This window comes from Mytilus edulis, chromosome 3, assembly GCF_963676685.1.
Source record: "Mytilus edulis chromosome 3, xbMytEdul2.2, whole genome shotgun sequence".
In the NCBI taxonomy this organism is placed as follows: Eukaryota; Metazoa; Mollusca; class Bivalvia; order Mytilida; family Mytilidae; genus Mytilus; species Mytilus edulis.
This window is the reverse complement of record NC_092346.1, coordinates 74,805,361-74,819,246: the sequence shown is the minus strand read 5'-3', so window position 1 is coordinate 74,819,246 and position 13,886 is coordinate 74,805,361. Positions and strand designations below refer to the sequence as shown.

The window sequence follows — 13,886 nt, the reverse complement described above, 5'->3', positions numbered from 1 at the left end:
TTTGTATAACTGTTGAATTTAAGAAGCTTTTCAGTAATCACATTCTTTTATTATGTTCTCAAATGTTTAAATTTTAGAATTTTTTCTTGGTTGATGTAAAAAAAAAAATCCTATTAGCTTCCCAAATTCAAGAAAAAAAAGGAACTTCCCTATATATTATTTTTAAAGTAATAGATAAAAAAAATTGTTCTCTTTTATACAAGGTCATCTGAGTCAAAGCAGCTAAATGAGTAAATGCTTACAAAAAAAAAACAGAATATTTGTACTCATAACTGCGTCCATCCCTAACAAATAATGTCAGATCTATAATTTTCAAACCCCTTGTAGTATCTATATTATAGGATACTGAAACCTGGCATGATTAAACCAAACTTGGCCACAATAATCCTTGGTGTGTCTTGTAAATAAGTCTGATGATCCTAGTATATGCCAACCTACATGGCTGTCAAAACTAGAAATAGCTTATTGGAGTTCTGATTTTTATGTCCCATTTATCGGCATTATGTTTTCTGTTCTGAGAATCCTTTTGTTTGTTCATTCGTCCGTCTGTCCTGCTTCAGAAGTTTTTGGTCACGGTAGTTTTTGATGAAGTTGAAGTCCTATCAACTTCTAACTTAGGAAATATGTTCCTTATGATATGATCTTTCCAATATTATTCCCAAATTAGAGCTTTTACCCAAATTTCACAGTCAACTGAACATAGAAAATGATTGGGGCATCCATGTACTATGAACAGATTCTTGTTATCATTTATTTTTGTATTTTTTGCAGAAACTGTAACAATGATCAGCAAAATCAGATGATCAAATAAGTCAAATATCTGAAATACGAGATATTGCTCTTGAACTATGTTTATTACCCAATTTTTGTGTATTTTTATTTAAAAAGTACAAAATCAACAGTTCATGAATTACATTCTAGTCTACAGCATTAGAGTATGACTATTGCTTAAGATGCACATAGATCCAGTTGAGTTACACAGGCTTTTTGAAAGCATCTATTTTAGCATCCTTTTTATTTTTTTCAATGTTTACCATGTTTACTATTTCCTTTTCAGTATAAAGAAGAAGAAATAGAATTTGCACACATCACATTCACTGATAATTCACCATGTTTAGAGCTCATTGAAAAGGTAGGTTTTTATTGAATAGAATTTAAGGTGGTACCCAACACCTTCACTAAAATCAATTTGGCTTGTTTAATTTTTTAAAAATTTTGACGAAGTATTCCATTTGACCCTTTGACAAAAATATAAAAATTTCAAAAAATTTAAACCAACTGTTTTATATTAAAGAAAAAATACACTGGTTAGATAGCTGTTTGACAAACACTAATTTTGATCATTGAGAAGCTTAATATTGCATTCACAATGCAACATAATTAAAATGTTTAGTTCATTTTACAGAGTTATCTCCCTGTAGTGTTAGGTACCACCTTAACATCACAACTAAAAAAAAATTCCAATAAAATATCAATTGAAATGGCTTAACTCAATCAAAAGACATATTAACACAAGTGAACATACACTGAACAAATAAATTTGATTTGTGACTCAATGTAAATACAAAATCAATAAAATAAGGGGTTAGATGTTAATCAATTTCCAATAAAAAAAACCAACCATAATCTTGAACAAAATGCCTCCATATTGAAAAATGTGCACAGGTTAAATGAAAAATTTTGTTGTAAGGTATACAGTATAAATTGAGAACGGAAATATTATGTTCATAATAGGAGAATAGAAGTGAAAATTTGTAGTCATATCAAACACTTATCAAAGTTGGTATATATATATATATTAAAAATAAAAATCAAAAAATAACATTAAATAACAAAAAAGCATAAAAAATTGTATGAACAGGTCAAATTAACAAGAAAGTACAATTTGAAAGTACTTGCAGTTACTGACTAGTTAAAAGCCAAAAATAAGCCTGGAATTACTTCTAAACATACGCTGTACGTAATTTATAGGTTTGAAAGGTTTCTTAATATGAAACTATCTCATGTAAGATATAGCATCTGCATGATTTTTTTAGTTTTACAGCCAATCTTCTATAATGCTTGGTATGATAAGGTGATATTACATTCCTGTTGAAAAACCTGGATATAATATGACATCAAAACAGATAAGTGTTTTCAACCTGAAAGCTATACTGCTGCAGGCAAATAACAGTGAAAATATTATCAACCTGCCTTACCACTGTAGGACAATACAATACTAGTTTTAAGGATGAAGATTACACTGAATTGTGTAAAGGAGTAGGTCCGGTAGGGACGGATTTTGGCCTCAAATTTCAGGTTCATCTGACGAAAGATTTTGACCACTTTTTAAACACTTAAGTGTCTATTTTATTTGAATTAATTAGTTTATGTGAAAGATTTTAACAGATTTAGTCATTAAAAACGATCCGATTCAAGCTCAAATATGAAAAATCTACCTAATATGCCGAAAAATGTCTCTTTTCTGATGGTTTTTGGTAAAAATGAAAGTGGCCGCACCGTGTTCATCCTCAACCTTTATATATGTTATGTATTATCATAAAATACAACTTACATTTCAATATTAAGGATGAACACGAATGCGGCCACTTTCGTTTTACACGAAAACCGTCTAAAATTTAACTAAAATGCTAGAATTATGAGGATTTCAGCAATTTAGCATGACTTAATGGTGCTAGTACCGGATATATGTGCATTGTATTGTCAAAAACAGCCCACATTTATGTAGCAGAAGCATTCTACTGTCCAATAAATAACTAAAGGTTTACATTTCAACAATTTTGTAAAACTGCTATATTTTGGGGCCAAAAAGGGGTCTTACTGAACCTACTCCTTTTATGTATGCATGATATATAATAAATTAGAAGGTTTTATTTTTATTTTTCAGTCCCCAAGATGTATCTTAAAAAGCGTAGACGAAGAATGTAGATTTCCTCAGGTAAGATCATAAGATTTAGACAAATATTTATCAGAATTTAGAATTTTTAATCAAAATATCTAGGGAAAGAAACAAACATTGAATGTCTAAAACGTAACTGGCCATAATGAGAGCAAATGGGACACCACAGAAACCCCATGATTTGTGCAAAGAGGTTGAATGAGCATACATGAGGTTTTTGCATAAGAAAATGACTTTTTTGTCATTTAATATATTGAACTATTTTTCTGATCTAACCTTTCCTTGAATGGAAGAGCTGCTTAAATGCTCTGTAAATAGAATTAATGGGAATGTGTCAAAGAAACAATAACCCCACCAGAATGTAAGCTAAAATGTTTTTGGATTTTATTCACTTTGAAAATAAGGTATACATTTTTGTATTTATCATTTTAGAGGTTTTGTTATTTATTTCAGTTGCTGTTTGGAAAACTGGTTAACTAACATATTTTAAAAGGCTTAACTTTCTAAAAATAATTTAGAATAAGCTATTGAAATTAATTATATAGCAAATTGTACAATATCAAACAAAAGATATATTTTAAGATTACTAGTGAGACAGCTATCCTCCAAGACCAAAAACCCCAAAGAAGTGCACTACATGTACTGCAGACCTTTAATAATCAGTTAAACTAATACCTTTCAGTAAGCAGCTATTGTAGATGGTGACCAACAACAACCACTGGATTGATGGCTCTTTATTTGGACAAGCACTAAAGAATGTAACTGGATTAAACATGTTTGTGGGCACTGAATCCCTCCCTAATCCAATATAACTGCACAACTTAAGATCAAACTAAAATCAGTTTTAAAGGGCTTGTCTCATTAGATAGGTGCTATTAAGTATGTTCTTGGAAAAAAGATTAAAGATATTTTAATTTACTTTCCTTTTAGGGTACTGACAAATCCTATATAACAAAGCAACATGAAGCTTTTGAGAGCCATCCTTGCTATATCAAAGGAGACCGTCGGATGTGGGAGATAGAGTTTGGTATACAACATTATGCTGGTGCTGTTACATATAAAGTCAAGGGCTTCCTAGATAAAAACAAAGACACACAACAAGACATGCTGTTTGAGATGATGCATAATTCTGTTAATGTTTTTGTTCAAGATTTAACCAGATTTCAGGTAAGATAACTATTTTATTATATATTTTTTAGAATAGATAAACATGGTGTTTTATATGAAGTTTCTTTATGGAAAGATTAAATTGAAAATACCGATAAATGAAAATGTCTGTATAGAATTATTCGTCCTTTTTTCAATTTATTTTGTTCCCCTTTTTATATAAATGAAAAATATGTTAGTTTTAAAATCTAAATTTTTCAACAACACTTAGTTAATAAACAAAACAATCAATAAAGGCCAATGTGCCTAAGCAGAAGTATATTACTAGAAACATCAAAATGGATAGGATAATGAAGCAAAGTTACCTGTTTACCTGACTTACTGGTAGTTAAACATATTATTTTACATTTCAAAATACAAATGTGAGAAAAATTTCAATGGGACGGTAGTACAATGTATTCTTACCTAACAGAAACATAGAAAAATCAGGACAATACAGTGGAATGTAACCTACGATTAATTCTTAACATGTAGTAGTGAAATATTTATATGTTTATGCTTTTAGGAATTATACTATATAATAAATAAATTTTTGCTTGTCTGTTATGAATTATAGACAGTTACTATTTACATTGTATACAAGTTTCCTACCAAAACATAACTTATATAGAAATAAGTTAAGATTGAGATTGTCAAAATCGTTCTTTTTATGCAGAGAGTGAAATATTTTTGTTCTCCTGTTGTAGGATTTACTTGGAGTAAAATTAGAAGATATGGGAGGAAGACAAACTATTTCTAGGACAACCAGTAAGAAACCAACTGTGGGTGATACATTCAAACATCAGCTGAATGCTCTTGTTGATATTCTGACCACTACAAATCCTTGGTTTGTATTTTGTATCTTAGTTTCATACATGCACTTGACTTTATAAACTTTGACATTGATATTAATTACTCTAATTACAAAATTTGGGACTTTTAAAATGCATATCTAGGCTTTTTTTGGTCTTGCCTGCGACAATTGGCCGGTAAAAGACCTGGATGCTTCATTCCTTGTATGCAGATACCTTATGTTACAAAGTTTTGTCAGTCAAATATCCATTATTCTTGGCCTCATATTGATGGTTTAGTTACTGCTTGATCGTGAGTTATAGATTGACTATATTTGTATATGGATTCCTTGCAAGGTCTACATGTCTGTCATTCAGGGTTAACCTGACCTCAATATAAAAATAAGAAAATGTTGAATGATTGCCAATGAGACAGCTTATTCACCAAAGTTTAAATGAAGTGGATGTAAGCAATTATAGCAATCATACAGCCTTCAACATTGAGAAAAACCCATACCATATGGTCGGCTATAAAAGGCCCCAACATGAAAAATATGAAACAATTCAGAAAACTAATGGTCTAATCTATAACAAAACAGTTTACAAAAAATAATATAACAGACACACCCCAATGACCTTGATCTCAATTTCCTCAACAACACACAAGTCACTCAAATGTTAAGATGTTCCATTTGCTATAAAACTTCTCAATGTGAAAAATAAAAGTTGAGAAAATCTGCAAACTTAGCAAAACTGATAGCAGTCATTTTTATTATAAAGGCAACATATGTTCGTTTGAGATTGAAATTGTAAATTAATTGAGTGTTTAAATGAAAAAAGTATATCTTGTTTTATTAGGTATGTAAGGTGCCTTAAATCTAACACAGATAAGAAAGCCAATGTATATAATGACAAAGAGGTGCTTACTCAGCTCAGCTATTCTGGAATGTTGGATATTATAAGGATCAAAAGAGAGGTAACTTATACTATAGCTGGAACACTTCCCACTAAAATTTAAACTACAAATTAAAAACTCTTGTGTGCCTAATATTTATTATCACTCACCACTCAACGGTATTGCAATTCAATATAGAGATCATTATACTTGTTATACATATAACATGTCAGATCAAAATACACTTAAATACTGTAGATCCAGAAATTTTTGTGATGGTTTTGTTATTTAAAAAATTGCAACTACATAGGAGTCGCACAAAAAAACCTTGCATTTTAAATTTTGATAGCATTATTTTTGCTGCTTTTCCTGAATTTACAATAACAGTCTTGCATTTTTGTACATTGTTCAATGGAGGCGGAAGATGTCATCGGGAGAATATTTGAACTCAAAAGTCGATAAAGAATGATAATGCCATTTCAAAAAATAACTAACAACAAAATTGAGAAAGCAAATGGGGAATGTGTCAAAGCGACAACAACCCGACCATAGAGCAGACAACAGTCTACTTAACACAACAGAAAACTGAAGATTGAGAAACATTAACCCTACCAAAAGCCTGAAGTAATCTCACCAGTCTCTTACCTAACCCTGATTTTGTATGGATTGTACATTTTCATTTTAGGGATATCCTATCCATGTGCCTCATGAAAACTTTTTAGAGAAATACAAGTGTTTAACACCAAACTTGAGTCCAGGAGATGAACCAAAAACTCTCTCAACAAAAATATTAAACTTATTAGATCTTCCAAAAACAGAATGGCAAGTTGGAAAAAATCAGGTGAGAATATACACAATCTACATTAGTTGTGTCACAAGCAGGGCTTCCAAAACGGTCATATATTCCGGTCATTTGTATAATGTCCGGTAAAAGTCCGGCTGGGCAAAGCATGAAACGGTCATATACTTTTTAGTTTTTAAGGCTTTTTCGGTCATTTTTACATAATTCACGATCTTTTTGACCCAACCTTTTGCCTTTAAAATCAACACATTTCCGGTCATAAATGTGACATGATGATTAATTACTATCAAAACAACACCTACTTCAATACTTTCTAAGTTTAATCAAGGCTAATTAGAAGTTGGACAGCTGAAATCTACCTGTTTAGGTGACAGGTGGACTATGTTCAGTACCGGTGTCATATGGTATTTTGAACCCCCTAAAAAGTGAACCCGGGGTCAAAATACCATGCGGTAAAATGACCCCGGGGTCATTATACCGCATGGTATTTTGACCCCAGGGTCATTTTTCACATATGGTATTTTGAACCCCCCTGCGGTATATTGAACCCCCTGTTTTTGATAAATAGTATTGCAGATAAACTAATTTACAATTTATTGGCTATCATTTTTTTTAATTTGTGGTTTTAAGTAGGGGGTTCAATATACCGCAGGGGGGTCAAAATACCATGGCTAAGCAAAATTTTCAAAATATCTTTTCCAGCATGTTTAACACATACAAACCACTTATTGGAGTATTATAACTATGTTCAGGAGTTAGAATAGCTTGAATTTTTGAAATTCAAGGTCTATAGTAGGGGGTTCAATATACCGCAGGGGGGTCAAAATACCATGGCTAAGTAAAATTTTCAAAATATCTTTTCCAGTATATTAAATACATACAAACTACTTATTGGAGTAATATAACTATGTTAAGGATTTAGAATAGCTTGAATTTTTGAAATTCAAGGTCTATAGTAGGGGGTTCAATATACCGCAGGGGGTTCAAAATACCATGGCTAAGTAAAATTTTCAAAATATCTTTTCCAGTATATTAAATACACACAAACTACTTATTGGAGTAATATAACTATGTTAAGGATTTAGAATAGCTTGAATTTTAGAAATTCAAGGTCTATAGTAGGGGGTTCAATATACCGCAGGGGGTTCAAAATATCATGGCTAAGTAAAATTTTCAAAATATCTTTTTCAGTATATTAAATACAAACAAACTACTTACTGGAGTATTGTAACTATGTTAAGGAGTTAGAATAGCTTGAATTTTTGAAATTCAAGGTCTATAGTAGGGGGTTAAATATACCGCAGGGGGTCAAAATACCATGGCTAAGTAAAATTTTCAAAATATCTTTTCCAGTATATTAAATACATACAAACTACTTATTGGAGTATTATAACTATGTTAAGGATTTAGAATAGCTTGAATTATTGAAATTCAAGGTCTATAGTAGGGGGTTCAATATACCGCAGGGGGTCAAAATACCATGGCTAAGTAAAATTTTCAAAATATCTTTTCCAGTATATAAAATACATACAAACTACTTTTTGGAGTATTAAAACTATGTTAAGGAGTTAGAATAGCTTGAATTTTCAAAATTCAAGGTCTATAGTAGGGGGTTCAATATACCGCAGGGGGTCAAAATACCATGGCTAAGTAAAATTTTCAAAATATCTTTTTCAGTATATTAAATACAAACAAACTACTTACTGGAGTATTGTAACTATGTTAAGGAGTTAGAATAGCTTGAATTTTTGAAATTCAAGGTCTATAGTAGGGGGTTCAATATACTGCAGGGGGTTAAAATACCATGGCTAAGTAAAATTTTCAAAATATCTTTTCCAGTATATTAAATACATACAAACTACTTATTGGAGTATTATAACTATGTTAAGGATTTAGAATAGCTTGAATTTTTGAAATTGAAGGTCTATAGTAGGGGTTTCAATTTACCGCAGGGGGGTCAAAATACCATGGCTAAGTAAAATTTTCAAAATATCTTTTCCAGTATATTAAATACATACAAACTACTTATTGGAGTATTATAACTATGTTAAGGATTTAGAATAGCTTGAATTTTTGAAATTGAAGGTCTATAGTAGGGGTTTCAATTTACCGCAGGGGGGTCAAAATACCATGGCTAAGTAAAATTTTCAAAATATCTTTTCCAGTATATTAAATACATGTACATACAAACTACTTATTGGAGTATTATAACTACAATGTATGTTAAGGAGTTAGAATAGCTTGAATTTTTGAAAATCAAGGTCTATAGAAGGGGGTTCAATATACCGCAGGGGGGTCAAAATACCATGGCTAAGTAAAATTTTCAAAATATCTTTTCCAGTATATTAAATACATACAAACTACTTATTGGAGTATTATTACTATGTTAAGGAGTTAAAATATGAAATTGAAATTCCAGGTCTATAGTAGGGGTTCAATATACCACAGGGGGGTCAAAATACCATGGCGAGGTAACGATAGTTGTATGTGTGAGTGTATGCGAGTGGGAGAGAAAGGCTTTTTATTTTTACTTTACTACATGCTTGTTATGAGCCCTATGATAAGAAAATAAAATATCTTTATCTTTATCTTTATCTTTGTATAAACTTGTTGGAAAAGATATTTTGCAAAATTTTACTTTGCCATGGTATTTTGACCCCCCTGCGGTATATAGAACCCGCTACTCTAGACCTTTAATTCAAAAAATTCTGGCAATTCTAACTTTTTTATGTAGTTAGAATACACCAATAAGCAGTTTGTATGTATTAAACTTGCTAGAAAAGATATTTTGAAAATTTTACTTTGCCATGGTATTTTGACCCCCCTGCTGTATATTGAACCCCCTACTCTAGGTCTTTAATTTCAGAAATTCTGGCAATTTGAACTCTTTTATGTAGTAAGAATACACCAATAAGTAGTTTGTATGTATTAAACTTGCTGGAAAAGATATTTTGAAAATTTTCTTTGCCATGGTATTTGGACTACCCTGCGGTATATTGAACCCCCTACTCTAGACCTTTAATTTCAGAAATTCTGGCAATTTGAACTTTTTTATATAGTTAAAATACACCAATAAGTAGTTTGTATGTATTAAACTTGCTGGAAAAGATATTTTGAAAATTTTACTTTGCCATGGTATTTTGAACCCCCCTGCGGTATATTGAACCCCCTACTCTAGGCCTTTAATTTCAGAAATTCTGGCAATTTGAACTCTTTTATGTAGTAAAAATACACCAATAAGTAGTTTGTATGTATTAAACTTGCTGGAAAAGATATTTTGAAAATTTTACTTTGCCATGGTATTTTGAACCCCCCTGCGGTATATTGAACCCCCTACTCTAGGCCTTTAATTTCAGAAATTCTGGCAATTTGAACTCTTTTATGTAGTAAAAATACACCAATAAGTAGTTTGTATGTATTAAACTTGCTGGAAAAGATATTTTGAAAATTTTACTTTGCCATGGTATTTTGACCCCCCTGCGGTATATTGAACCCCCTTCTCTAGGCCTTTAATTTCAGAAATTCTAGCAATTTGAACTCTTTTATGTAGTAAGAATACACCAATAAGTAGTTTGTATGTATTAAACTTGCTGGAAAAGATATTTTGAAAATTTTACTTTGCCATGGTATTTGGACCCCCCTGTGGTATATTGAACCCCCTACTCTAGGCCTTTAATTTCAGAAATTCTGGCAATTTGAACTTTTTTATGTAGTTAGAATACACCAATAAGTAGTTTGTATGTATTAAACTTGCTAGAAAAGATATTTTGAAAATTTTACTTTGCCATGGTATTTTGACCCCCCTGCGATATATTGAACCCCCTACTCTAGGCCTTTAATTTCAGAAATTCTGGCAATTTGAACTCTTTTATGTAGTAAGAATACACCAATAAGTAGTTTGTATGTATTAAACTACCTGGAAAAGATATTTTGAAAATTTTACTTTGCCATGGTATTTTGACCCCCCTGCGGTATATTGAACCCCCTTCTCTAGGCCTTTAATTTCAGAAATTCTAGCAATTTGAACTCTTTTATGTAGTAAGAATACACCAATAAGTAGTTTGTATGTATTAAACTTGCTGGAAAAGATATTTTGAAAATTTTACTTTGCCATGGTATTTGGACCCCCCTGCGGTATATTGAACCCCCTACTCTAGGCCTTTAATTTCAGAAATTCTGGCAATTTGAACTTTTTTATGTAGTTAGAATACACCAATAGTTTGTATGCATTAAACTTGCTGGAAAAGATATTTTGAAAATTTTACTTTGCCATGGTATTTTGACCCCCCTGCGGTATATTGAACCCCCTACTCTAGGCCTTTAGTTTCAGAAATTCTGTCAATTTGAACTCTTTTATGTAGGAAGAATACACTAATAAGTAGTTTGTATGTATTAAACTTGCTGGAAAAGATATTTTAAAAATTTTACTTTGCCATGGTATTTTGACCCCCCTGCGGTATATTGAACCCCCTACTCTAGGCCTTTAATTTCAGAAATTCTAGCAATTTGAACTCTTTTATGTAGTAAGAATACACAAATAAGTAGTTTGTATGTATTTAACGTGCTGGAAAAGATATTTTGAAAATTTTACTTTGCCATGGTATTTTGACCCCCCTGTGGTATACTGAACCCCCCTACTCTAGGCCTTTAATTTCCAAAAATCTGGCAATTCTAACTCTTTTATGTAGTTAGAATTCACCAATAAGTAGTTTGTATGTATTTAACTTGCTGGAAAAGATATTTTGAAAATTTTACTTTGCCATGGTATTTTGACCCCCTCCCCCTTTTTTTACCATGGAAAATCAAAACTACCCTTATATATATATATATATACATATGTTATAATTACAAATAATTAAAGCATTCAAGCTACGTATGGTCTAGTTAAAATGTGTCAATAAGTATTTTGAATGACATTTTGTTGGTAAAGATTTCAGAGCACTTATACCAAACAAAGATATTTCTTTTAATTAAGCATGGACAATGTACCTCCCCTTCTTCATGTTCTTGTATGAATGATTTTTTAATCTATGATAAGCTTTAGAATAATGTAAAATGTTCTAATATTCATCTAGGATGAAAAAAACAGGGGGGTTCAATTTACCATGGGGGTTCAATTTTCCATACAGGAGGGGTTCAATTTACCATGGGGGGGGGGGGGTCAATTTACCATGGGGTTCAAAATACCATATGACACCGGACATCGTATAAATTGATCGGTTTATTCACAATTATTTTCTTACATTTCAGCGGTTTGTATCTAATTGATTTAGTCCAAAAGATTAAAATTATTAGAAATTAGTTATCAACATGATTTGATGAAAAATTTTAAAAGGTTTTAAATAAAAAAAATCGTCAGAACTACGTCGTATAAACTAGAACACGTGTGCGCATGTGCATAGGTGGGAAATTTAATAATACATCCTACATTTCTTTAAAAATGCTAAAATTATCAATGATACCTGTATCTAACGTTCAATTCAAGTATTTTGTTGAAGAAATAACGTGGAAAGAGCTTCTTCTCTCAGTCGTGCTTTGTAAACGTACACAGATTTTACGTATCCGTGTATGGTCCATGTTTTACCATTGTCAAGTCAACATCCGGTTGAAAACGAAAGTAAAGTTTTTGACAATGTCATTTTGCACAAATAAAAAGTCTAAGGCAGATATGAGCACGCTGATGTACACACTTTGAATGATGCACTGCCAATTTAACAGTAACATCTTAACATCAAAATCATATCATATCAAAGTAAAGTTTTTTTTTAATGTAATGTCAATCATTGGAATGGCCATCTGATTACCATAATTGCCTTTTTGACTGAGTCTTAAGGGATTAAAATCGGGATCAGATATGAAATGTCCGGCTGGCTCAAATATTTTTTGGAAGCCCTGGTCACAAGTGTTATTTAAGACATAAATAGAAAAAGATTACACAACTAGTAGGAATGTGTTTTATAAGTGAAAAATCTAAAGATAGATCAAGAAATGTAGTTTATGCAAATAATTAAATGGAACAAAAGCTATGTAAATAGTCCATTACTATGACTCTTTCTGCTTTTTTCAAAAAAAATTTTACTTCTTTTGATCAGTTAATTATAGAATAACTAATCGAAGAACAAGTGACTGAACTACACATTAATTCACATATGCCAATAGTGCATGAGTTAATTATCAGTGTTGTTCGGTCTCCCAGAAATAAAATACAAATTAACCATCATCAAGTTTTAAAGGCAAAAACAAACATACCAAAATAGAATAATAAAACTATGGACAAAAAAGAGGACCAAATATTTTATCCCAAAAGATGTTTCTTAAAGAATATTAAACAAAGAATAATTAATGTCATGACAGGTAGGGGGAGAACTTTGTCACAAAGCCATGCTACAGAATATTAAGAAGTGCTAGACGTACCAAAATAAAATAAATGTTAAGATCATAGTGACTTTGATGCAGAAAATTATATTATTAGCACACAACAAACCATAATACATAAAGCCAAGTGGACCTTGGGGTCTAAGTAGCTAATGTTTTATAGTTATGTCAGTTGTAATAAGAAATATTAGAAGGCAAATTTGATTTTTAGTGATCCATTGAGACGATATTTAGATGAAATCTTGATGTTTGCAAAAAATAAAAAAAGTTATTTTTGATTAAACCTACTTGTGCTATTCTAACATAAATGATGATTTTCAGATTTTCATGAGGAATTCAGTATTTGAACCACTGGAAGAGAGAAGAATCATTTTCATAACAAAGAAAGCAATACTTATACAGAGGACATGGAAGGGATTCGCATGTAGACATAGTAAGTCATAAAAATTTGATTCATCAAGAGGTGAATTTTAGTGTAAAAGCAAACCCTTTTTTTTTTTTATCCAACTTGATTTATATAGGATTATTTTTCTATGTTTAACTAACTTTCTTGACTGATAATAATTACAGAATACCTAAGGATGAGAGAAGCAGTAATGATATTACAAGCCTACTTCAGAGCCTGCAGATCTAGGTTACTGTTCAAGAGACAGAGAAGATCTGCTGTTGTTATTCAGGTATGTCTTTAAGGCAAAATCTCTTATAGGGGCACTAGCTTCGAGATATATAAAAACCCTAGAATATATTATTTTTTGTTCAATCACTATTAAAAGTGAAATATCTCTGCAAGTTTTGTTTATCAGACATGTTTTTTCAGATTGAAAATATGGATTTAAGTTTGGACTGTTAAACCAAATGAAAGCCATCAAATCGACTGGGAAGCAAATTTTGGTCAAAATTAATCATAGTCAATGATTGTACTAAAATACACACGAAACAAATTTACATTTTTTTAATAGTTTGGACAAATGTTTTGCA

At 31.1% G+C, this 13,886-nt stretch overlaps 2 protein-coding genes across 9 annotated transcripts in view; one reads left to right on the top strand and one right to left on the bottom strand.

Annotated features, from left to right (window-relative positions):
* LOC139517441 (alpha-2A adrenergic receptor-like) overlaps positions 1-13,886 on the bottom strand; it is a 541,200-nt gene that overhangs the window by 473,579 nt on the left and 53,735 nt on the right. The window lies entirely within an intron of this gene.
* LOC139517438 (myosin-I heavy chain-like) overlaps positions 1-13,886 on the top strand; it is a 99,806-nt gene that overhangs the window by 38,310 nt on the left and 47,610 nt on the right. For all 8 annotated transcript variants that reach the window (XM_071308467.1, XM_071308464.1, XM_071308466.1 and 5 more), the window contains exons 9-16: positions 1,058-1,132; positions 2,888-2,938; positions 3,830-4,066; positions 4,753-4,892; positions 5,695-5,812; positions 6,417-6,572; positions 13,230-13,341; positions 13,479-13,585. In XM_071308467.1, coding sequence (XP_071164568.1) covers positions 1,058-1,132; positions 2,888-2,938; positions 3,830-4,066; positions 4,753-4,892; positions 5,695-5,812; positions 6,417-6,572; positions 13,230-13,341; positions 13,479-13,585 — 996 coding nt within the window. The remainder of the gene's footprint in view (positions 1-1,057; positions 1,133-2,887; positions 2,939-3,829; positions 4,067-4,752; positions 4,893-5,694; positions 5,813-6,416; positions 6,573-13,229; positions 13,342-13,478; positions 13,586-13,886) is intronic.